Below are 25,057 nucleotides of genomic sequence, written 5' to 3'. Positions count from 1 at the left end.
TAATTATATTTTATTTTAAATTTTACATAGTTGCAATTTATACACCGTTCTTGAAAAAAGTATGGGATCGTAAACCAGAAATTGAAAGTCTACACATGGAAGAACCAGTGACTTTGGATTCCGGAGAGGGCACATTGGAACATTCCATGCATCATTTGCCACAGCCTCCTCCAAGACACGAAAGCTATATGCTGAAAAATACAGCGGGTACTGATGGTTCTGGGAGTGAAAATTATGAACATCTTCCAACTAGATCATTGAATTCATTAAATGGTAAGTGTGTAGTAACGGTATGCACTACATCAAGTGAATGCTAACTTTATTTTGTATTATTTATGCAATTTTATGTGAAGCATTGGATTGTTGCACTGTTTTTTTTATTATTATTTTTTTTTTATCAATGGTTCCGTAACGATTTATTTCTATTTTATTGGAATTTTGTTTGATATTTTACTCTGCCACATTTGCGTGATAGTCTGGGCTTGGCCTGTACCTATCGTTTCTAAGAAGTGACGCTCATATTATTATAGTATTAATAACTGACTGCTTTGGATTGGAATTAATTCAATTAATAAAATGTCTTCTTTTGCAATAATTCAACTCATTAATTATATACAAAAAAAGTAGCAACAGCGAAATTATTCCATTTAAATGAATAACGAATACATAAATTGGTTATTTCTAAGAATAAGAACAAATATTTTAATATTGTATTATTAGAAAAACCCAGCAAAAGCGAAACTAAATTGTGTTCTTGCCGCTGTACTATCGCTTAGGACTGCGAATAAGCATGAAATGGCTTATATCCTATAAAAAAGCTATATTAGTGGCAAATCAATGAAAGTTATAAGGCATTGGCTGGCAGTTTCATTTTGTTGTTATTTGTGCAAAACATAAAACCAATGATAGTAAAACTGTACAAATTACGTAAAGTGCCGCGTGGAAATGGTACTCCTGAGATATTTGATACGAAAGACAGAATCATATAAACTCGCACTGTCTTTAAAAATTGTGTTTCGAGTAAAAGGCTACCAAGAGGGGAAAGGAAACCTTTCAAATCGTTTTGATTGTAAATCCAGTTTAAATACATATAATACAGTTTGTGAAAGGTTTTATTATCTTTTGTAAACATCTACCAATTGAAATTGATTGCCAACTGTTTTGCATTGAGAATTTGGAATATATTTTGAACAATATTATATTCGGCGGAAGCGGCTTCAAAAACTTGTAAGTTTTATTCTTGTCGATAATTTATTTTTCTGTTCACACAAATTTGCATCACACATAACTATCATATTTTAATCACTTCAGAAAATATATCATATTTCAATACAAGAATAATACGATATTCTATGTTTGCGCAATCTCATATTATTTGGCCCGTAAGTGATAAGAAAATATTCTTATTTTGTCTAAACTAATAACATAACAAAAAACAAACAAAGTGAAACTTTTTATAGCTTAATTTGATATTTTTTAAATGCCTTCTGAATAACATATACAGAAATACACAAACTTAGGATTGCAGTTCTTTTGATGTGCATTTGTAAGATAGGTACATGCATTTTTTGAAGACCATTAAATGCGAGCTTTTATAACTTTTAGAAAATAAATTAAAATAAAAAAGGTACAAAAGCAAAACATTTAAATTCCTATAACATTATGGAACCACTTATTTCAAAAGATTTTTTTTCGCGTTGTGTTATCAATTTAGAGGACTTTAGTGATTCAATTCTTACTTTTTGATCATTCTGTCGAGGACCGTAAGATACAAAGTTCAGATAAATGTTTGCTTGAAAGAAAAACAATGTAGAAACGCAATTGACTAATAAAAAAGGAATACTGTTTTGAAATATGTTCAGTCGTTTACCGTGTGGCAGCAGTCAAACTCAGTTAATGCGACTCTTGGTCTCAATCTTTTATTTAAGTTCTAGTGACTAGATTTTGTTAATTAAATGCTTTATCTGTCTATAGTTAAGTACTGACAGCGTCTCAATTATCCTATCAAGGAAATCCCATCTTAGTATGAGAAGTGTGAAAGGTATTGTTTTGCTTCCTAAAACGAGCTAAAAGTTTGCTTGAACAAAATAAATATTAGAATTAAAACGAAGTACACTATAACTACAATCACGAAAAGAAGCTGGGATGCGACCCACACTAAAAACTTTTCATTTGTTACCGTGTCGGTCGGTTACATTAATAATTCAATTAAAGTATAAAAAAGTTTGAAGTCAATATCGAAAACCATTGTGGCAGAGATATTTTGTTCGAAACCCAAGTTCTATTCTCGAGATTCGGGTCGAAAATAATTAAGTTTTACATTTTACCAAATATTAAAAACAATATTTTTTATAAGATAAAATAAGTTTTGAAGCCAATAATGCCTGCATGGTTAAAAAGATTTTTGAATCGAAATTCAAGTTTTTTTGGGGTATTTAGTTTTTGAAAAAAAAACTGTCTCTTCGATTTTTCTAAGAATTTAAAAATTCGTTAGCGTTGTTAAATCAAGAGATATTTAGTGTCAACCAAATGGTCATTTCTTTTGATATAGTACAAATTCTTAAGTTCTTTCTGCGCCATTTGATAAATGCTGTGAAGTCGATATCACTAAAGGTTCTTGAGATCTGCCTGACAAAAAAAGTATCCCAAACGTATAAGAGGGCGAGAAAAGAAACTTTACGACGATGTTTGAGCGACGTAAATGATTCTATGATGGTTTTATCACCAATCAATCTAAATGCTCTACGTTCAATAGGCTTGAATAAGTTGCAGGAGCACCAGAGGAGTACCCATGGCATGATGGTTAGACCGTTGGACTGTCATGCGAGAGGTCTTGGGTTCGATCTCTACATATACCATTTAAAGCTTTTTTTCACGGGTACTGCCTCTTGCGAGAAATTGACAAATTCTTCTAGAGTAATTCTTGTTATGAAAAGTGCTTTCTCAAATTAACCATTCGGATTCGGCTTAAAACTGTATGTCCCCTCCATCCCTGTGAAAAGTACTCGCACACAGGAATGTTGGAGAGTTGAAAGTCACTAGGCCCTACATCTCAACGGACTGTTGCGCCACCCAAGCTCAGATATATGGAGTTATACTCATGCTTTGGACGTATATAAGTCCTGTAGATAACAGTCAGATCAGAGGGGGAGAAAAACTTCTTGCATCGCCTTAGATCGTTCCACACGAAGTGGTTGGTGGTACACATACCGAGAATATGGAGATGTTCAGTCTCCTCGATGCAAGTACCATCCATGGATAAGACAGCATTGGGGTTTGAAGCATTAATTTTCACACGATTTTTTACTCCCCATTGTACAATGCTGTTTAGATCGGAATTAAATGAGCTTTTCATATTTTGTGGTTGCAGTTTCACATCCGAAGAAGAAGGATGTGATTCTAAAAACGATTATGAAAAGCTTAGAGTACTATGGTCGGCGAAAGAATGTATTGGATTAGAAGTTAGAGACATTAGATCATTAATAAAAATGAGAAAGAGTGTTGGAGATAGAACAGATCCCTGGGGCACACCAGCATTTATTTTGTGGTTTTCAGGCTTTAACCCATCCAATACTACGATCGGTAAATACCAATCCAATGAAAACCGATAGCAGGCATTTTCGATAAAAGAGCCTGATGCCCAACCCTATCAAATGCTTTTGAAATATCAAGTGCAATAATCTTACTTTATCCAAAACGACGTAAAGATTTGCTCCACTTTTCGGTAAGATGATCCATGAGATCAACAGTGGGCCTATTGCTGCGAAAGCCGTATTGTCGGTCATTAAGAAGCTTTCGATCTTCGAGATATATTTTAAGCTGATTAATTAATAAGCGTTTCCATGACCTTGGAAAGAAGGGACGTAAGTACAATCGGTCGGTTTTTAGAGTGTGAGGAAGATTCTCCTTTTTTTGGGATAGGCTTGACAATGCAGTTTTCCATCCGCTCGGAACGAGACTTGAGGAGTAGGATAGATGAAAAAACTTACGCAGTGGTTTTGCCAGCGTTGAAGAAAACCTCTTCAGAACAATAGCGGGAATACTATGCGGACCAAAAGATGTAGGTATGTTAAGATCTTTTAGGACTCTCGCAACAGTACGAGTGCGCTCGATAATAGGCGGAGTCATAACCCTCACTGGCAGTGTTGAATTGTCGGCAAACTGTCTAGCAAAGAGAATAGCTTTCTCTAAAGAGCTAACAAATAGAGTGTCATTGACAAACAGGAACCGAGGAAAAGGAAGAATTCCTCATATTTTTTACAAATTACCAAAAATGTTTACTGTCTTAATTTTGTCCGTAATTTTTGGTCATGTTATTATAGAGATAGTTTTGACACGAGAAATTTGCTGATATGATAATGTGTCTAGAAGAGATAGAACATTAATAGTGTACTTACAGACAATTCATCAAATTCACGAGAAGTTGGCACTCTGTCTAAATTAGGGTTTCGAATGATTTGATGATTATTTACGGAAATTTAAACCACATGCAATTGAAGGAAGAATTTGTGCAGGGACCATATTGTGTCAAAGGCTGATAAGCAACATCATTCCTAATGTATATGGCGAGGCTATAGTGGGAAAAATAGAGGCACCAAGCTCTATACACGGTGACATGATAATACATAAATACAAGACAGGTGAACAAAAAGGAAGAGGGGGTGATCAACGAGAACCGATGCTTTATGAGACCTAACTACTATAAAGGGTTTTTCCATAACGACTTGGCAAGATTCTTTTTAAATAAACGCAAATCATTTACAAAAACTTTATTATCGAGATACAATAAAAACATTTATTAATGCAACTCGACTTCGTTCATATGACTCCCGTGGTAACTTAACGTAGCCCCAAAGAAATTAGTCTAGAGGCGTTAAATCGCACGAACGTCTGGCCCATTGCTCTTGAATAAATCGATTGTAAGGTGTACTATGTAACGATCGTAATCGTCGACGGAAGGGTTGATTCATGAATCAAATATCTGTTTTCAAAAAATACATGTTTACACATGCGCCAAAAATGATCTATGTACATATGTCATTGAAGATGATTTTGAGATGAAGTATATCATCTTGGTGTATCTTTTCCGGAGTCGCTTCAAAAAGTGTATCATCACTTTAATTTTTTAGTCTGCTTGATTTTGTATGGGTGTAAACCAAGATCCATGTTATCTTTGCGATGCTCAATTCTTTAGAACGTCCCTGTGGTATTGACTGATTTGGATTTTTGCTACAGCCGTTTGAACGGCAGTGATATTTCGACACTTCGATCACCCTCAAATTTTTGCACTTAACTTATTATTGCCTCCTTATTTGAAAGACGCTGGAATAACGACTGTAAATTGGAGTTAATTATCTTAAAGTTGCGGCAACTAACTTCGAATGTTGGTAGAAAATGTTTATAACTTGCAGACGTTGTTCGTTCGTGTACTTTTTCATGACAAACATGTTGAGTTTACTGACGATGAAGTTGTCAAGTCCCTGCTTGAAGCCTCGATAGTTATATTGTTTAGGTAGACTATTTACGATTTTTGTGAAGAAACTATGTTTTTGTGATCAATCTGAGGGTATCTTTTTATTATTCTAAGTCACGATGATAAGAGTAACAATTTCATTTTGCATCTAATAAAAACTCAAAGAAATTTGTTTTTAATTAAGAAAACATCGATATATTCACTAATTTTTGTTTTGGAAAATAGTCTGTTGTCTTAATAAATCCCTTAAAACTATTCGACCAAATGAAGTAAAACTATATATTGTATGTAGTTACTAAGGTATGAATAGTTTCATTAATAAATTCCATAATTCGCTTTAAGTTCAAATGGAAATCGAAATCAAATGACATCTTAAGGATAAATTTTAATTTAAAGGATTCTTATAATCGCAATTCAAAACAACCATTAATCCATTTCATCAGCAATTTGCTTAAAACTTTTGTCCAGTCTAGCTTTGTGTCCATTATTTCGAAACAATAGTATATTCACTGTTAAAATACACACAAATAGGGCATAACCCGCCGCGCCGCGCCCGTTTGTTTTCCTTAAATTGCTTCCTTATCTACGCTCCTAGCATTTACTTGATTTAAAATATGTCATCTCATAAATAAACGAGCGACCATTTCACAGGTGAAAAAGATATATCCATGGATGATACATATGATGATGATAAGGATGAGAAAGCTAGACTTTTACATCAAGGTAATGCATTTTTTTCTGGATAAGTTATTCCCTTTTCCATCATCGATACCACCACCCACCATTACCACTTTTATTTAAATTTTAACGAAATATGTTTTTTGTTTTTATATTTTTAGTTTGCTTGAATGTATAATGTTATTTTGTTTTGTTTTTTAGTTTTTTTTTTACTATTGTGTTAATCTTCTTTTTTTAATTTCTATTCAATAAGTTTGTTCTCTTTGTTGTTTCACTGAATTCTTATACTGTATTGTTTTGTTAACTCTCATCCCCAACTTGCTCTTGAATGTGTATTTTGTATGCTTGTATATTGTCTTTTTTGCTGTCCAACATTGCATTACATGGTTTGTGATGTTAATGATGTCTATAACCAATGTTCCGATGTTTGCTTGCCTATAGGATTCCAGATTTATCCACCACCAACAACGCCCCCAGAGCCTGCACCTCCAGATCACCACATGGCTCCCTCATCGATAATGCGTCAATTCAAGGGGAATTTAGTTTCAGCATCTCAGTCCAGTTTAGACGAGATAACATGTAAATCTGTCAAAAGAAGCCATTTAGTTAGCAGAGTTGTGAAAGAATAAATGAGAACATTCGATGAATTCATTTCATTTACATAATTCAATTTAAGATTTGAAAAACCCTCGAAAATAACAAATTAAATAATTCGGAAATCATTTTATTTTCATACAAATTTATAGTGTTACCATTAAAAATGTTTTCTTTTGATCAATGCAACGAATATTTGAATTGAAATTTTAAAAATCCAATTTAGGAACAATTAAGTTAATGGTCATTTGTTATTTTTATTTTTTTTTTAAATCACAAAATTGAGTCACTGAATGTAATCAGAAAATGATATTTGTTAAAGAATTTATTCAAAAAATGTTATATTCTTTTACAACTCTGCTGTTTAGTATATTTTTGTTCGTAAAGTATTATTTTATAATTTGTTTGTTTTATTTTAGTTTTGTGTTCTTATTTTTTGTTTGTTTGTTTGTTTTTATATTTAGTTTTTTTATTTTTTTATTTGAATTTGTGTCGTATTTATTTTTTGTTATTTAAATTTTGTTTCTTTATGTTACTGTAATAATTCTGGGGAATTTTTTCATGCTTTCATTTAGCGGATGTGAGCGGTTCGAAGGATTCATTGACAACTCATGATTCAGGTTAAAAAAAAAGAACTTAACATACAAATAATTTTGTTTCTTATTATTGAATATAATTTTCTGATCAATTCATCATTATCACTAAATTTGTGTCTCCAAAAATGAAGTCAAAGCGTTATCGACACAACAAATATTTTAATACGGATTTTTTTTGTTTGCTTTTATTTCTAATAGGTTGGCTGGACGATCAACTTTTTATAAGTCGAGATGCCGAAAAGCACGATGTTCGTGGAAGTGTTAGGAGGAACACGATCTGGAATAACTTCAGTGGGTCAAATCATCATGCTTTTACTACAGGACGTAGGCAAAACGAATCCAGTTTTGCAAATAAAATAAGGCCAAAAGGACCTAGTCAGACTCTGAAGGTTTGTAATTTTGTTTGGTGTATATTTTATTTTAAATAGCATTAGAATGCACGATTATTGTAGTTGTACCTTAAATGTCTAGTGACAATAAAAATATCATTATTTCGCTTGCTTGACCTGCAAGTTCCTTCTCGTATGCCATAAACTTTTGTTTGTTCTCAGTTTAGTGTGCTTTTGATCTCTTTTCCGCCATGTACGTTTAAAAAGTACAAAGACATGCATTATATGAATGAGGTTACAGTTATTTCTTAGTTCTAACGTGAAAACTCAAACTGCAATCAAGTCCCTTTTTCAAACTGGTACTGAAATTCTATCTTCTTAACTAGAAAAATATGTGCTCAGCTCAGTACACGATATACATATTACCATTACCTCATCTTTAGAAAACTTGTCACCGTAGTCTTAGTACAAATAGTAGGTATCGAGAAATCCTCCAAGAGTAAACATTTTTTTCATGAAAAATGCTTTCAAAAATTTGCCTTTCGGATTCGGCATTAAACTGTAGATCCCCTTTATCCATGACGTGACTAGCACCCGGAAATGGTTGAGAGTTGTAAGTCACTAGGCCTTAGTTCCCAACGATTGGTGCGCTACCTAATTTAATTTATTAATCCAAATAAACATAGGTAACGTGACTGCAATGTTTAGCATAAAATGTAATTGAAATAAATTGTATGTATTTAAATTTGTATTCATTTAACAAATATATTTTACAACTTTTTATAATTTCTAAATTTACACGTAGTAACGTTTCTCCTATCTTGAGACTCGTACTGTGTTGTTTTTGCTAACATTAAAATTGTGAAAAGACACTCCATTGTTCATTGTATGAAAAATTTAAATGATAATTTTTTAATTAAATAGAAAATATTTCTTTTTGTATTTGATGTTGTCTAAAATCACAATTTATTTTAAAATTCTTGAATTTTATGTACTAAAAATTAGAATATTAAAGTTACAAGGCAATATTCTATTTAAAACAACTTAAAATATATTTGCATTTATTTTTTGATTTTGTAAATGGAACAAGTTTCTTTCCATGCATTTTGGTTTGGGTTATGAGCGTTAAGTAAGATCACAAGGGACTAAATGTGGTTTTAATTTATACTTACAGCAACCTGGAAAATTAAATCTGAAGAACTTCCAACTAGTGAGTGATGCAGTTGCCCGGATGAATGTGAGCAGTGATACCAATTTAGCAGAAGGTGATAACAAAAACGTTTTAAATTTAAATAATAAATCGTCAATATTTGATCATGCTCCCCTTGCGGCTCCCGAAGATGATTCCGATGAGATGGCAGAATACGCACAAATCAAAAACGCATACGGGGATGAAGGTAACAATGATCAAATATACAACTTGCCATATGATTTGACACCAAGCAAATCGAGCAAATCTAGACACCGTCGGGATAAAGAACAAAGTAAATTCAATTTAAATAGCGTTTGTGACCTCCAAAAAGTTTGATCGCAAGCAAAAAGTTTTACCTATCAACAAAAAACTGTTGTATTTGCACTAATATAGTACAGAAAAATAGTGATAATGCTCGAAATAATTCGATATTTATATTTTTAATTAATTCATTTTTTTTTGAATATTAACTTGTAAATAATAATAATAAAAAAAAAACGTAAAGTAGATTTTTAGTGTGTAGATGGGTTGGTTGCATTTAAAGTACATACAACTTAAAAAATATAAATGAATCGTTTGTGAAAACTGTCCACAAAACATTAATGAAGAAAAAAAAATTGATTTTATTTGGTTTTGGTGGAGGAGTGTGTAATTTACCCTTTCCCATATTAAAAATAGTATGTTTATTTTTTGTTTCATAATTCATACCATAAAGCAAGATGTAGATTTGAACGTTTACAATGCTAAATTAGTTTTATATGTTTTAAAAATTATAAGGAGCGGATTGTATCACTTGGTTTCGTTTTTTATTCAGAGTATTCGGAGTCGGATAGCGACTCGAGTTCATCAGGACAAAGAAAAGCTAGAGACGGTTACTATAAGATGAACCGCAAACAACAGACACACAAACGTACTAGGAAAAAGCGCGTTCCCATCCCCGTACAGCCTCCAAAAGTGCCTCCTTTTGGAACATTTGTGAGTCCCCCTGAAATTCCGATGCATTATCAAAAAATGAAAACTCTTGAAAAAGGTAAATTAAAGAAATAAGTTAAATTAAAAAAAAAGAAAAAAACAAAATTCTACACAATTTAGGTAAAGGTAATTTTTGTGTATAAATTGTGTTATAATGATCAGTAATTATTTCAGTTAAACACATGCATACCGATGTTCAAGAAGAGGAATCAAGTGTAGATGTGTCGTCTCCACGAGATAATAATTCGCCCATAGTAAGTGACACGACAGTGCCTTCACACGCAGATATGGTTTCATTTCTCAAATTTCAGTTTGGGATGGTCTCAAAAACCGGAGAGAATGATAAACTGCTTGATATGAAAATAAAACCAAAAAATTGGAAAGAAGAGGAAAAACTAGAGAAACGCCGTCTTAAAGAAGAGCAAGCTAAATTGCGGAAGCAACAAGACAAAGAAAAAGAACAAGAAAAGAAAATGAAACGGAAGTCTAAACAAAATAGCAAGTTGTCATCTGGTGCGATTGAGAATCTTGAAACCGCTCTATCGTCACTGCCAGAATTTATGCAATCGGATAAAAATAATATTCCAATATTCTTACATAAATGTATACAATTTATTGAGCAGGAAGGTTTGGATTCCGAGGGTATATATCGTGTTCCTGGAAATCGTGCTCATGTGGACTTGCTGTTTCAGAAGTTTGAAGAAGGTACGATTGTGTCTTGTAACATCTTTATGATACTTAAGTCTATATTAAATACAGATTCGAATGTTGACATTGAATCGTTGGATATACCAGTTAATGCCGTGGCAACGGCGTTAAAAGACTTTTTCTCAAAGCGTTTTCCGCCACTTTTCGACAAAGAAGTTATGGCTGAATTGGAAGAAATTGCTGGTAAGTTTTTGTTTGTTTATATATAAGTATTTTTTTCTTAATAACAAACATAAAACTATAATTTGTGGGTTTTGAAAGACAAAGTGAATTCTTGTTTTATAAGGAATTCTAATAAAAATACTTATTTGTAATAATAGCTTTTCACTAGCTTATAAGATATTGTATCTTACTGTGTTAAGTAAACGATAATAAATTGTTAATTTGTTAAAATTCAATAATTGAACTTAGTATGGTCTTACGTTAGAATTATTTTTGAAAAAAAAAAAAATAATTTTAGTTTTAGAATTCCTTATGTGAACCTCATATTACGTCGGATAGATTTGTTAGACTTTTGATAAGTTATAAAAATGTTTTTTTTTTTTTTGTTTTTAATTTTATCAAATCTTAAAACTAGGCAAAAATTCGTAAAAAAGCTAGAGGAAATATCAAAAACTTAAAAATATCTTACTGGCCCTATGCAGCCGCTCTAGGTTAACCCAAGTTAAAAAAAATGTTCTAAAAAGTATATCCATATTGAAGCAAACCAAATTATGAAGCTAAATTTTATTTTTGTTTATAGTTACAGTTTGAGAAATTTCAAACTACAAAATGTTGTTCACACATTTTTGTAGTGCATATTTCTGTTACATTTTTTACATTAAATTTTCAAACTAATAATCTAACTTTTTAATTTGTTAATCTTGTAATTTATAAGTTTCTTTATAAAAAACGAGTTAAAAACATGAATTTAAAAAAAAACTGTCCTACCTAGAGTTTGAAAATTAAATATCTTACATGTACTCTTTTGTTTTATAAACTTTGTTGTTCTTATTTAAAGGTTTACAAAGTAAAATCACTTAAAAAAATTAAGGAATCTCTGGATTGTTAATAAAAGAAAATTTATAACGGTATACAATTTAAAAAAAGTAACGGACATCCCTACTGGAAAAATGTATGCCTTACGTTTTGTTTTTTGAAGTTTTTGAATATAGTTTTCGAGGTCTCTAATAGAAAAAAAACCGAGTGCAAGGTCGTCAGCTTCATATCAAATTATCGTGAACTACAACTTCAAAAAAAAAAAACTGCTCATAGCACTAAAAATAAACAAAGTTATCATGTTTTAAGTGCTGTTAATAATAATGTTGTAAATTGGCAACATCCATAATACAACATTTTATGTATACACTCTGTATAATTTTAACTTTACAAATATTTTTCAAATAACTTTTCTTTTCATTTTGTTGTTTAATTTTATTGCTCCACTATTATTCTATAAACAAGTTCTAAACACTTTTATTTAATTACTTTTTATAAAAAATACTTCTATACTACTTGTTTTTTTTTATAGGGCTCGATATGTACAGTCAATCAAACTCATAGTAATTTGTTTGGTTTTTGTTTCAGCAAAAATGTTATGCCATTCTTGCATATATTCTCTTTTATATCACTTGCATTTCTAATGGTTTGTTTCCTCAGTTGCTGATCTAAATATTCAAATAAATTGTCGATTGGGTTAATATCCAGGGACTGGGTGGAGTTTCCATACCTCTTGGGCAATTATAAAGTAGCCGTTCAGATGCTCAGCTAAGGAATTCCATTTACTTTTTATGTCAGTTTTGTTGATTCCCTTCGAAAATCCCCTAGCCAACTGCTCATTGCTCTCCATCAGCTCGACGAGGGCTTGGAACTGATTCTGGTTTGTTAATTTCAACTGCAAATATGAACAAATATTTTGTTTTTATGTATCGCAAATAAAGTACTAATAAATTCCATTAAATAAATTATTTAACAAGGAAACTTACAGTTTTGCGAACTTCCATTTCTTCGTCGAGAGCAAATTTTCAAACGAGAGATACCGTCGTTTTTTTTCATTGCCGTCGTTTTCTTTCGTCTTACAGGATGAAAGCGTTTAACACACTTGACGTTTACACACGGCAACATAACAAGTCACAAAAGTTGAAAAACGATTTGTAAAATGCAGATTGTGTCGTGTCGTATATTTTGCCGCCAACGGTAATAGGGGTGAATGTTTTCTTCCCATTTTTTTTTATACAAATTTAAACAATACTGAAATATGCAGTCGTTTAAATTATTTTTAATGGTTATGGTTATTAATTTTGCGAATAAAAATACTGTACGAATATGAATATGAATTTGACTGACTGTATGTAGTTAGATTGGGTATGAATTAAAAGGAGATAACTTTCGAATAATTCAGATTTCCTAGCTCTTTTCACTTTTAAATTATGATTTTTTTAAAAGTCTTAAAAGTTGCCTGTGAAACTATAAGAGTTTTTTCTATAAGCAATACCTCTCTCGAGGAATTAGCAAGTCGTCCCAGATTAGCCATTTGGTTCAATCAATAGTTACTCACTAACTGGGTGTACAAAGAAACGAACTTCGATATTTGGCAACCAACATATCTTCTCTGTCCCCACTTCAAGTGTCACGAATTCAACGTTTATCACACTTGGTTTTGGTCACATGTTTGGTACACACCGAAACTTTTTTCATACATAAAAATCCAAGGTCAGACCGACAAAAGAAACGCTTAGTTCATGAGGTGAAAGATTTTGTTTTAACTCAATCAAAAAGTTCTAAGAACAAATACAAAAGTGGGGTATGCCGGCCTCATGGACCTTTTTTGGTTCTATAATTTTATTTTAGCTTTAAGTTTTTTTTGGTTTTCAATGAAAAAGTATCTATCTACCAGGTTGCATGTCCTTATTCTTAATCGGGTAAATAGTCGTCGCAATCCTGATTTCATCTAAAAAAATGTTTGTTTTTTTTAATATAATTTTTGAACTATAACAGAAACGAGCACGTTTCTGATTAGAGTAGACAACCTACATATATGTTTGAAACCGAATAAAATTAAATTATGTGTAAGTTTTAAGCTTTAAAAACGTTTGTTAAAATGTTCAAAACAAAAAGTAATAAATAAGATACATGGACTTCATTTTGCAGTAAACTACATTCTTTCAACGTTAATTTTGACCAATACAACTAGTTAGTTTCTCAAGTGTCATCAACTTTAAACCCGGAACTTTACTTCACTAACCACTAAATTCACTTGATAGTGCAAAATCTACCAAAAATACAAATGTCTACTAAACACTCCTCAGGCAAGCTTCAAGTTCATCATGATTTGAATTTTGTATTGTAAAGAAATACGACTTATTTATTTTTTTAATTATACAAGAAATGCTTTTTCACAAAACGTAAAATGGAATTGTGTAGAAAATAAATAAATCAAAGAGTAATAAAGTTCAACTTTCAGTTGAATAAAAAAAAAAAATCAGCTATCATTTTGATATGGGTAGACTTGACTTGATATTTCGGGAGATTTTTCTTGACTAACTTTCCAGTAAACTTTCCAATAAAGTTGCCTTAATTGGAAGACAATTGTTTGACAGCTGGCCCATCAGATACTAGAAACTTGTCTTGCTTTGGCCTTTATGTCGAAAGAACCTGCCCATTGTTTCAGTAAAAAGTTATTTGACCTTCAGAAGCTTGCTCTGCCTAAAGTTTTGACTTACTTCAGTTCTTCGCTATGTGCACTTTGCCTATGCACAAAATACAAACTGATTTGTTACGAAAACTAACTGAGAGCATATTTAGTGTAAAATGGCTGCTATTAAAAATATTATTTTGATTTCTTTTTGTTTGTTTGTTTGTTTGAGGTAAATAGTAGTTGCCGTGTTTAAAAAAAATATATATTAATTTGTTGAAAAGTCTTAGGCTTATTTTATTTCAATCAGGTACACCCAATGTTAAACCAGAAACGGAAACTGTGGGTAAGTTTTCCCTATGTCTGAGTTTTTTGTTTCGAATCATATATACACTCCTTTTCCCTCGCTCATCGAAATTAGAAATTATAATATGTATATGCTCATTTTCCCTTTTTGCAATTTTCACACAACTGCATTCTCCCCTGCTGTAAAGGTCAAAATAAAATATTGTATAATTTATAATTTTTTCGAAATCAAATCAAATAGGCTAACTTCATTTTATTTTTAATCATCAAATCATTTTTTATCTTCATAAGACGTATTTTGGATAATAATTTTTTTATTTAACAGGGTCGCGAAATATGTCCTCGGCTAAATTAAGCATGGAAGTAAAAACAGACCGTAGCTGCCGTTTGATATCTCTTAGAAATCTGCTCAACAAATTACCGGTTGTTAATTTTGCCATATTAAAGTTTATTTTTCAACATTTTGTTCGGTAAGTATAAAAATTAAGAAATGCTAATATTCTGTTCATTAATGTAAATTAACAATAGAAAAAAAAAATAGAATTGTGTTTTTTAGAGTTGATATTTTAATATTAAAATTAGTTCATGTTTTTATAATGAAACGCTTTCACCAACTTTATTGTCATAATTAAAAAAATGCACTTGTGTAGCAAATATTAAGTTTTACATTGTCCCGAAATAAAAAAGTCTTAAGGTTATATATCATATAAGATATTGGTAGCCAAATTTCAGGAATTTTTTCTTGCGAAACTGCAGTTGCGAACTATGACCTAAACAAGTTTAACATTTAAGTGAATTTTAACAATTTCATGCTTTGGGAATGATACGATTTTTAGTAAAGTCATAGTTGTTACTTGTTAAAATCTTAACTGTCCCGTGTATCACATTCGATAAATAAATTTAATTTGTTCTCGTGCCGCCTACATCCGTGTATCACATTTGTTATATTTTGGAATTCGGCTTGACTGTAAACATACCAAACGATATGGAAATATTCGAAATATATCGTCAATAAGTCCCATGTATTATTTTTGATACATACAATAATTTTTCTCTTGTGCCATCTACGTCCACGTATGATTTTGGATACATAAATATTTATCATATTTATATAAACAAAATAGTTTAAAAAACTTAATTTTCGAATAAACTTAACCCTTTACTGCATGAATTATGAGGGCAACGAAAACAAATATTATAACATTAATTAATCTTTATAAAGGTTTAAGAAAAAGTTTTACATAGTTTTTTTTTATATAATATATAATGGTTAGTGCGATGAACTGTCATGAGAGATCTTGGGTTCGATCACTGCCTATATCACCTAAAGTTTTTTTCACGGGTACTGCCTCTTGCGAGGAATTGACAAATTCCACTGAACTTCTTCGATTTTCACTCTGAGGTACATATTCATCGCCTGAATCCGAAGCTAGATCGGCATCGCTTTGACAGACATCGCCAGGTATAGCACTGATAAGTTTATTATTACCATAAAAACTCTTTGAATTCATCCTACAAGCAAAAAACACATTTTTTACAACACTCAGTCAGATAAGTCACCAATGCATATAAGACCACAAATGGTCCAAACAAAAAGAAAGTTAAAAGCCTACAATGCATGAAGGTCCATATATGGTCTCTTAGTAAAAGCCAATAAATAAGGCATATTTGCTTATATAAATAAAAAAAAAGATTATAACTATAAATACATAAAAACATTTTTTTTATTTTGTGGAACTAACCTGTTTATAATAAAAAAATAACTGTCAAAAATTTAACTTTTTTCACGGAAAAACACTTGACACGTCCTGTTTAAAAAATGAGCTTATTGGAGAATGACAGATCTCTGGCGAAAAATAAAAACCGCTTTATCATAGTAAAATAGACCTAGAGAATAGAGAAATCTATTTAAGTAAAAGAACTTTTTTCAGATGTAATTCTTTAATTTGTATGTATGTACATATTATATTTTATTTTAAAAAATAATAATAATTATGATTGAACAATATTTATTAAGATAGGAAGCAGAACGGTATGCTAGGTTGTTTGCACTCTGTCAGTACTTGCTTCAAATTTAAAAGCCGCAAGTTGCTGTAACCCGAAAAACAACATTTTGACGTGGTATTTTTGTAAAGAAGTGTGTGTATTTGCGTACTAGACTGAAAGCTGGATTAATCCTTGATAAATTTGTAACTAATGCACTCGACCCCAGCATCTCTCTCAAGAGCATTTCTTGTTGTTGCAACATTTAGAGCAGGGCTGCAAGTGATAGATTGGCATTTATGACTGCAAAACGAAATAAGAGGCCAAATACAATTTTTCTTATACCACATTATGATTTTTGCGAACATATCCTTAATGCTGTTGTTTCATTATTATGCTAAGAACATAGATACGTAAGCACATCTCGAGTATCACGCCATTTATGACACTAGTGTATCCATATGTTTGTCGACTCGCTTTGGTCTAAGTCTAAGTTTGTGTTTAGGTTTTTCAGATGAATTGCCAATGGTGCGCTATTATAAAAATTATCCGCCATAATCATTAGCGATAATCATTCGCCCCTCACCTCAAAGTGGTTCACATAAAACCAACTGATAATCATTTATACGTGTCATGCCTGTCATGGGTATATGTACCCATGTATAAAAAATGACTAAAAAAATGTTTATACATTTTTTAACAGTAGTGACCAATTATGTAGGTATAACCCATTCTATGTCGAATTTAATTTATAACGTTTTGTTTTTTTTTTGTAAAAAGTACCGTACGTATAAGCGTTTTTAAATATACAGTACTGTGAAAAACATTTGCAACTAGAACCTCCAACATTTGTCTTAAACAAAAATGTTTAGAAAATCAAACAGCAAAGTTTTCTAAACTCTTTTGATATTACGTTATAATTGTTGGAAAACAAATTAACACTCTTCACTTAAAAAAAAAAAAACTAAATACTTTCATAGTTGGTAGAAGTGCTGTGCAAAACATTTGCAACTTAGATCTTACAACTAAATTTCAAACTATTTTCTTACTTCAAGGCAAGATAATTTTAATATTTAATTGCATACCCGTTATTTTTTATAACGGCTGTAATTAATAAGCGTTTTTGGAATGTCATTCCACTGCCTCTGAATTTCAGCGAAGAGGTCACTGTTGTGCTTAAAAATGTTGTTCCAAACTCATCTCTTCACAATTTGTCACATTGGGTCTGGGTCTGGGGATTGGGTTGGCCATGGTAAAACGTCAATCTTTTTTTCTACAATCTACTTTGTTGTCAACTTCGTCTTTTGTGTTTGGGGTCATTGTTGTGTTGGAACGTCGATTTTCCAATGGGCATAAGGCAGCATGGTGTTACAAAGGATGTCTACATAGTCTTCAGACTCCTTTATGCCCTCCACTTGTCGAATTGGCCCGATTCCTTGGCCAACGAAGCAGCCCAAGACCGAAACTTAACCACCTCTATGTTTGACCGTCCCTTTAGTGTATTTCGGATTTAGCCTCTCACCTCTTCGCCTTCTGACATTTTGTTTTCCACCTTATCCGGGCATATTGAACTTTGATTAGTCAGAAGATAAGACTGTTTCCCATTTCTGGAAAAACCAAAACGAGCTTTCACTTTTTTAAAAAAATAAATTGCTCTTTTTCTATTTGAAACCAACGCAATCTGACCTGCAGTGTGCGGCGTCTGATAGTTGATGGGTCAATGAGTAACCTAAGTTCAATTTTTGCTTCCCTGGATGATTCCGTGGGTTTTATTCGGAAGAAATTTGTTATTTTTCAATCATCTTTTACTGTGGTACTTCGAGGCCTCCCTCCTCCATAATGGCATAACACCTTTCCACTTTTGACGATTCTACAAATAGTTCATTTTTGAATGGAATATTTCTTTGAATTTTCTTTATGTGATTCTTCTTTTTTGAAAGCACTAAATTTTTGGGATTTTGTTTCTTATAATATTTTTTCGCGCCATTCTTAAAGCAAAATCTTTTTTTTTTTTTTTCAATTTAAAAAAAAATTATCATAAAAAACTCTTTTATCGATCGAACTAACTAAACAAATCAAGCTTTACGTATAAACTTACCAACCTCAAAATAAATCAGATTAACCGTTATCAAAATGAGACGAAACGAGAATTGGCCACTAGTTGCAAATGTTTTGCACAGTTGAAATCATTATTATTTTTGTAAAAGCAGTGCATTTGTAAAATTTGCTTCTGGATCAGTATTTTAAGATTATGAACAATAAGGTGATACATAAAAAGATCTAGAGCAATACAAATAATTTAATTGGAACTTTAATATACACGAATGTTATGTATCAAAAATAATACATGGATGTACATAGGTGCCACCAGAAAAAAACAAATTTTGTGTATCATACGATATGACAGCTTAATAGGATCCGTAGCAATATCTTCGAAGATTTGTTGAGGTTTGATTTGACTTTTTTCCTATCGTCTTAAAGAACTTTTGGCTTTACGCTGTTGTCTCTGTAGCATATGCAATTTTGTATATATGTATTATTAGCATCTAAACATAAAATATAAGAACAATTAATGAATATTAACAATTTTAATAGTTTTTCAATCAATAAGTTTAAAAAAAAAATCATCGTGAACATAAATCCTTCTTTTAGTCCTTACTTAATTTGCATATAAAATTAAGCTGAATCTGCTCATTTTATACATTATTTGGGTTCCATTGTATTTTTCGTAAAAAAGATACTTTCTACTGGATTTGCTAGGCGTTTGCAAAAGACTTTTGAGTTGAATTTTTTAAGTTATCCTTATAGTCTGTAAAATAGAAATTAAATTATTATATTTTGCGTGCTTCAAGCGCACCAACTACGAACTAAACATTTCAATTTTAATTTTTTGTGTATTTTCATTTGCAGTGTATCAGAAAACTCCAAACTAAATAGCATGGATAGTAAAAATCTCGCCATATGCTGGTGGCCAACACTCATACCGATTGAGTTCACTGATATGGGACATTTTGAACAGCTGCGTCCATATCTTGAAGATATCGTACAAACTATGATTGATCAATTCCCTTACTTATACTGTGGTAAGGAAGCATTTGTCATGGTCTAAGAACAAACATTTTTGAAAGTTAAGAAAATACGCAAGTGCTACTTGCGAAACCAACTGATGTAACGTAACGAATGCGCTTACAATTTTTGTTTTTATTTTTGTTAAAATTAAAATAACTGCCCTTTGTAAGGTTGGTATTATATATTGTCAAAAGAAAAAAAATACATTAAACGCACAAAGAATCAGTGGCATTTTTGTAAAACAATAAAAAAAAGTTCACGTGCATGGTATAATCTTCAGTGATTTAAGCTCTGTAAATAACAATTCTCTTTGAAATATTTCAATGTAAAACTATTGTTTTCTATATGTAACACACAAATTATATTAAACAAAATCTAACCAAATCAAATAAGTATTTAACTAAACAAAATCTCCTTCATCGTAAAAAAGAAAAAGAAAACTAAAAAAAAATATATATGATGTGAATGTACATTTCTACAATTTAAGCGTAAATAATATTTAAAAGTTAAAATCTTCAAATTGTATATTTTTTGTTTGAAATAATATATATTTTTAGTACTTTGCCATTATTTATGATTTTTGTTATTATTATTTTATTTGTAAATGAGGCTGAGTTTATAATATATTTATATTTTCTTTCAATTTTTTCTTTTAAAAATCTACTTTTATTATGTGATAAATATATATTTTTGATAGCCGTTATAATATTGATTTTTTTTCAAATTCAAACCGAATAACAAAAACATATACTTATGTGTGTATATGTTTTTTTTATCATAAACATAACATTCACCTACTACTAAAAACAAACTGCTAAAAAAAGTGAACGAATAAAATAAAAGTAAATATAAATAAAACAAAAAAACTGTTATTCAGCTTCGCAATTAAATTCCCAAGGAATTAATGAAATACATTTTAAGATTTAAAACTTACTATTGAAATAAAACAATTATAAAAAAAACTTAAACTCGCTTTTTTTAGATAGAAGATGGTGAAACAGCTAAAAACTAGAAATTTAAAAAGAAAAATTAAAAACATAAAAAGATATAAACAAATATATATTTATATATTTAAAACAAACTGATAGGCGTTATCCTCTCCAATTTGCATTCATTCCAATGGTTTTGTTTTATGTTGTAAATACAAATATATGTATGGAAGTCTAATGAAGGCAGTATTGAAACTTATCTTTTCCTGTTTGTTTCTGTTCATTAAATAACTAATTTACATATTTTTTAAATACGACTTTGAAAAATTTATTTCTTTTTCAAGTTTACACTTTTGCCCTTCCGAACCGAACCAAAAAAAATATCAGACTTGACAGCCTTTTAAAAGGGAAGAAGATAGTTCCGGCATTAACTTTTTCATTATGCATAATTATTCTGGTTATTCTGGCATCAATTGTTAAATCAGTTGATGAGATGGCAATTATTCAGGCTTCTATAGTCTCCAATGCATTCATATACTGGTAAAGACATTCGGAAATATTTAAGAGAAAGACAAATAAAACGTCTTGCTTACTTATCGCATATGTAAGAGCATGCAAATGTTTTTAGCAATTAAAAACTACCAATACGTAATTTCAGTACAATAAGAAGGTTCTTCAAGTTGTTTATAAAGCATAAAAATCAAGATCTTATAAACAAAAAAAAAAACAAAAAGGGTGAAATTAAATCTAATCAGTGATAAAATTGATGATCGTAGTTGAAATTAGAAACAACATAAAATAATGATTAACAACATAAAATTTGCAGAATTAGAAGAAACCTAGAATTTTGAACAGCTACGACTCATGATTCGATAAATGGTTTCTTTGTTTGTATTTAAGGATTCAATCTCCAAGACTCCGAGCGTCGATGAAGCCCCTTACAGCCCTAAGCAATAATCTTTATCCCATCTTATTAAATACAAATTGCTGTTGAATAAAAACACCATAGATAAATATGTAAGTAAACTAAACTTATAAAGTTAGCCTTAGCTTAAGAACTCAAATATGTAACTTTTTGTTTTGAGAAAAAAACTAACTGTTATGTTGAGAAAAAAAGTGCATATCTTATTTTACATAATTCATAAACGAAAGAACGGCTGAAATATCGAAACTGATAAGCTCAAAGATCTAAAGAACTTAAAGTGGCATATTTCAAATTATACATTTGTATTAAAAGTCATCTTAACTACAAAATAAATTGTAAAAGTTGAACGTTATTCTTTTCGTTTCGACTAACTTTTTGTTATAAAGCAAACAAGAATTCACAGAGCCCCAAAAGGGCTATCGGAACAAAAATCTCTCAAAGTGTTGCCCTTCTCCGATAGTCTGAATTTACATTCTCTTCTCCTACAAAGCTAGAACATCCAACTTTCCTCATCTAGTTTACAGAGATGTTTCAGATCACAGGTCATCACAATTGATGTTTTCTATCAGGTTTATCTCAATTTTATCTTTTCATTATTTTTATTTTTCCTAAATGATTTTTATAATTATTTTATTTTAGCGGACAAGCCATATGAGACCACAGCGTGAATACAAAAAAGCTAATAAATAAATAATAAGTATATGTAACGTGTGCAAATGTTTTAATTAAACTAGCTATTATAAAAATTGATCAACAAAAAGATACAACAAATAAACAAAATAATACATCATTACCTACTATTAAGCAAAAAAAAATTAAACTTACCTTTAACAATTACAACAAACAGAAATATATTTTTTATTTTTTTATTACAAAAAGGAAAACGAAATTTAAAACTAAGATTTAAACAAAAATGTAAAGAAAAAAGTATCTCAACTTTTTAGAGGGATAAGGCGATCGAATGAATGTAATTCCGTAAAAATAGTAATATTAAAAAGAGGATTCAAGTTGAAGGATAAATTAAAACATATTCAATTTGACAAAACAAAAATTATATATATGTATATGTAGAGTTACAATTTTAATAAAAATGAATTAAAAATAAAAATAATAATAATAAATGTGGTATATATTTAACGTGATATTTATGTTTATATTGGTATCAATAAATTAAAAAACAAAAAAAAAGTATTGTGAACGTTATTTTTAGGTAGTTATCAAAAGTAAGAAACTTCAAATTATATAAATAAATGTATGCATAAATTAAAATATCTTAATCAAGCTTTTCAATTAAAAAAAAAATAGTTTTCTCATATTCGGTTGATTTGTACGGATTAGCTTTATTCTTTATTTGAATTCAAATTTTCAATAAAGTATTAATTTTTGAAATCTTTGTTTGCTGTTTCAAATTTGACGCGTTATTTTATACGTAAACTTATCTAAAATAAATGCAGCGAACATGTTTCAATGATTCATTATGTGACCAAAGGCTTACAAAACTCTGACTTGTATTGCTTGGAAAGTATGTTTAATTAGTTATAACTTCTTCGATTGAAAACTAAGTGAGTTATAACTTTGGTGTTAAGTAGTTCATTAGCTAATTGAAATATTAAAGGCATTGGGATGTAGTCATATCGTGTCAAATTTGAAAAAAGAAATCAAAACAGAATTGCATATAGAAACAAAAATTATGAAAAGACTGAGCTGATATATAGGCCCCTCTTATGGATCTTTTGGTTTGTTAAACAAACCAAAATATTATGGATTGAAACAATATAAAAATACACAATACAATTTAAAAAAAATAAAAACAATTAAATTTCGTTTGTAGAACGTCCGTCCTTTTATCTGCATCGCGCATTATGGTTTTGTAATTAATTTTAAAGCCGAATGCATTTTTCGTTTTGAATGATTTTTGTTCTTTAAAAAGTATTTGGGTTGTGAAAATATGTATGTTTGTATGTATGGTTTATGAATTTGCAAGTTTTTGAGTTTCATTCCTTTTCAGGGGTAGTTGAAAATGCCTAAAGTAAAGAAGAAAACTTAGTTTTATGCCTAATATTTTAATTTAAAAATCAAAAAATTTCTCAATTATATTTTGAAAATTCATTCTGATAATAGAATTCACAACACTGAAGAGCAGTGCATTAAGAACTGTTGATCTAATATTGTGGAATTCGTGATCGATATGATTATGACCATAAATAAAAAATCGACTTTTAGTGCAAAACGATGATTTTTTCATACCCATTCTGCACAGGCGAATAAGACTTTCAGAGTTTCTCAATATTTGATTCATATTTTAACCTCTTGCAATAAGTATTCAACTACCCACATTACCTGCCTTTAAACACTTTTGCTGATGCTTTTATTAGTTAAGAAACAATAATGGGGAGTATTCAACATGCGGCTAAACGAAAATTAGACTTCTATTCCAATTTTTCAAAATTGATTCGAAAGTGTTTGAGAAAAAAAAACTTATTTGATCAAATTATAATATTGTATGCATTCAAATATATCCAGAAGGCAGTTATTGGGTAAAAATAAATAATTATCTGTAATTATTATTAACTTGATTTTATTTTGAGGTAAGGTCAGGCCAATATAGCAAACGGAAATGAATAGACAGGCCCCAGCCTTTTTATTATTGTTATTCAACAATTGATCGTTCTTTTTATTGTAAACGAATCATAATTTTGTGCACCTATGTAAAAGATAAGTTTTAAATGGTTGTTTTATTAAAATTATTTATATGAAATAATTTCAAAATATATAAACAAAAAGTCAAATATAAAACAAAAAATTAAAGATAAGGTATTCCATGCCAATTTTTATACAAACATTTATCTTGAATCGATTAAAATATTTTGTTATATAATTATAATATTTGGTGTTGCCATTCATAATTTAAATGAAAACAACAACAAAACATTAATTGCTTATTGATATTGTGAAAAAAAAAGATACTGTATGTGTCATATTGATGTATATAATTAAAGTAATGAAAAACAAATAATATTACTATAACTTTGAAATCATGTTTGCAATATTGTATATGTGTAATTAAAAACTGTATTATTTTATGCCAAATTATAGTTTTATTGAATAGTATTTTTGAGTATCTGCACAATATGTTTGTGTGGTTTTTTTTTAACTGGTAATCATTTGAAAGCCTGGTCCTTAACAAATTTTCAGCCAAAAAGTGACGAATATGCCGATGCACCGCTATTCTTTTTCGTATTTGCTTTAAGGTAACAGCTCTTGGTCTATGTGCATATCAGCTTATAACCGAACCTAAAAGTCTTTGTTCATACTTAAAATTTGATGTTGTCGTGGATCGAAATCAGCTTACCTCTTTTGGGAATAATAATTCACATTATTTCCGGATACTAAGTGAGGTATAATGATTTAAACTGTATCTAGAAAGACAAACATTTGTTTTCTGCAAAATTATCATACACTTTGTTGCAAAGTATTTCTTGTTTTGCATTAGCCCTAAAAATACTTTATTATGAATTATTTAAAATTTTTAAAGAGGTTCAATTTAAAAGACTTGATCTGATGAAGAAATCAAAAGTTCCAATTCGAAAAATATAAAATATTTGATTTTTGTATGAGGCAGTAAGCTTAATTTTGTTTACTAATGTTTTTTTTTGTATTATATTTACAGCGCTAAAGGGGTTATGAATA

The 25,057-nt window shown here is 30.2% G+C and overlaps 1 protein-coding gene across 15 annotated transcripts in view; it reads left to right on the top strand.

Moving 5' to 3' along the window:
• The window catches only part of LOC129947912 (rho GTPase-activating protein 190), a 45,065-nt gene extending 21,543 nt beyond the window's left edge, over positions 1-23,522 (top strand). For 2 of the 15 annotated variants that reach the window (XM_056058663.1, XM_056058661.1), the window contains 13 exons: positions 31-273; positions 6,125-6,196; positions 6,593-6,730; positions 7,321-7,365; positions 7,540-7,730; positions 8,845-9,154; positions 9,677-9,892; positions 10,009-10,088; positions 10,146-10,539; positions 10,594-10,725; positions 14,466-14,501; positions 14,787-14,931; positions 19,355-23,522. In XM_056058663.1, the coding sequence (XP_055914638.1) occupies positions 31-273; positions 6,125-6,196; positions 6,593-6,730; positions 7,321-7,365; positions 7,540-7,730; positions 8,845-9,154; positions 9,677-9,892; positions 10,009-10,088; positions 10,146-10,539; positions 10,594-10,725; positions 14,466-14,501; positions 14,787-14,931; positions 19,355-19,553 (2,201 nt within the window). In that variant the 3' untranslated portion in view covers positions 19,554-23,522. The remainder of the gene's footprint in view (positions 1-30; positions 274-6,124; positions 6,197-6,592; positions 6,731-7,320; positions 7,366-7,539; positions 7,731-8,844; positions 9,155-9,676; positions 9,893-10,008; positions 10,089-10,145; positions 10,540-10,593; positions 10,726-14,465; positions 14,502-14,786; positions 14,932-19,354) is intronic. The other 13 variants (XM_056058666.1, XM_056058669.1, XM_056058672.1 and 10 more) reach the window with 13 other exon arrangements.
• Positions 23,523-25,057: the final 1,535 nt, after the last annotated feature.

The sequence above is a fragment of the Eupeodes corollae genome, chromosome 2 (assembly GCF_945859685.1).
Source record: "Eupeodes corollae chromosome 2, idEupCoro1.1, whole genome shotgun sequence".
Lineage (NCBI taxonomy): Eukaryota > Metazoa > Arthropoda > Insecta > Diptera > Syrphidae > Eupeodes > Eupeodes corollae.
Note: the sequence above shows the minus strand (reverse complement) of the source record. Positions and strands in the feature narration are given on the sequence as shown.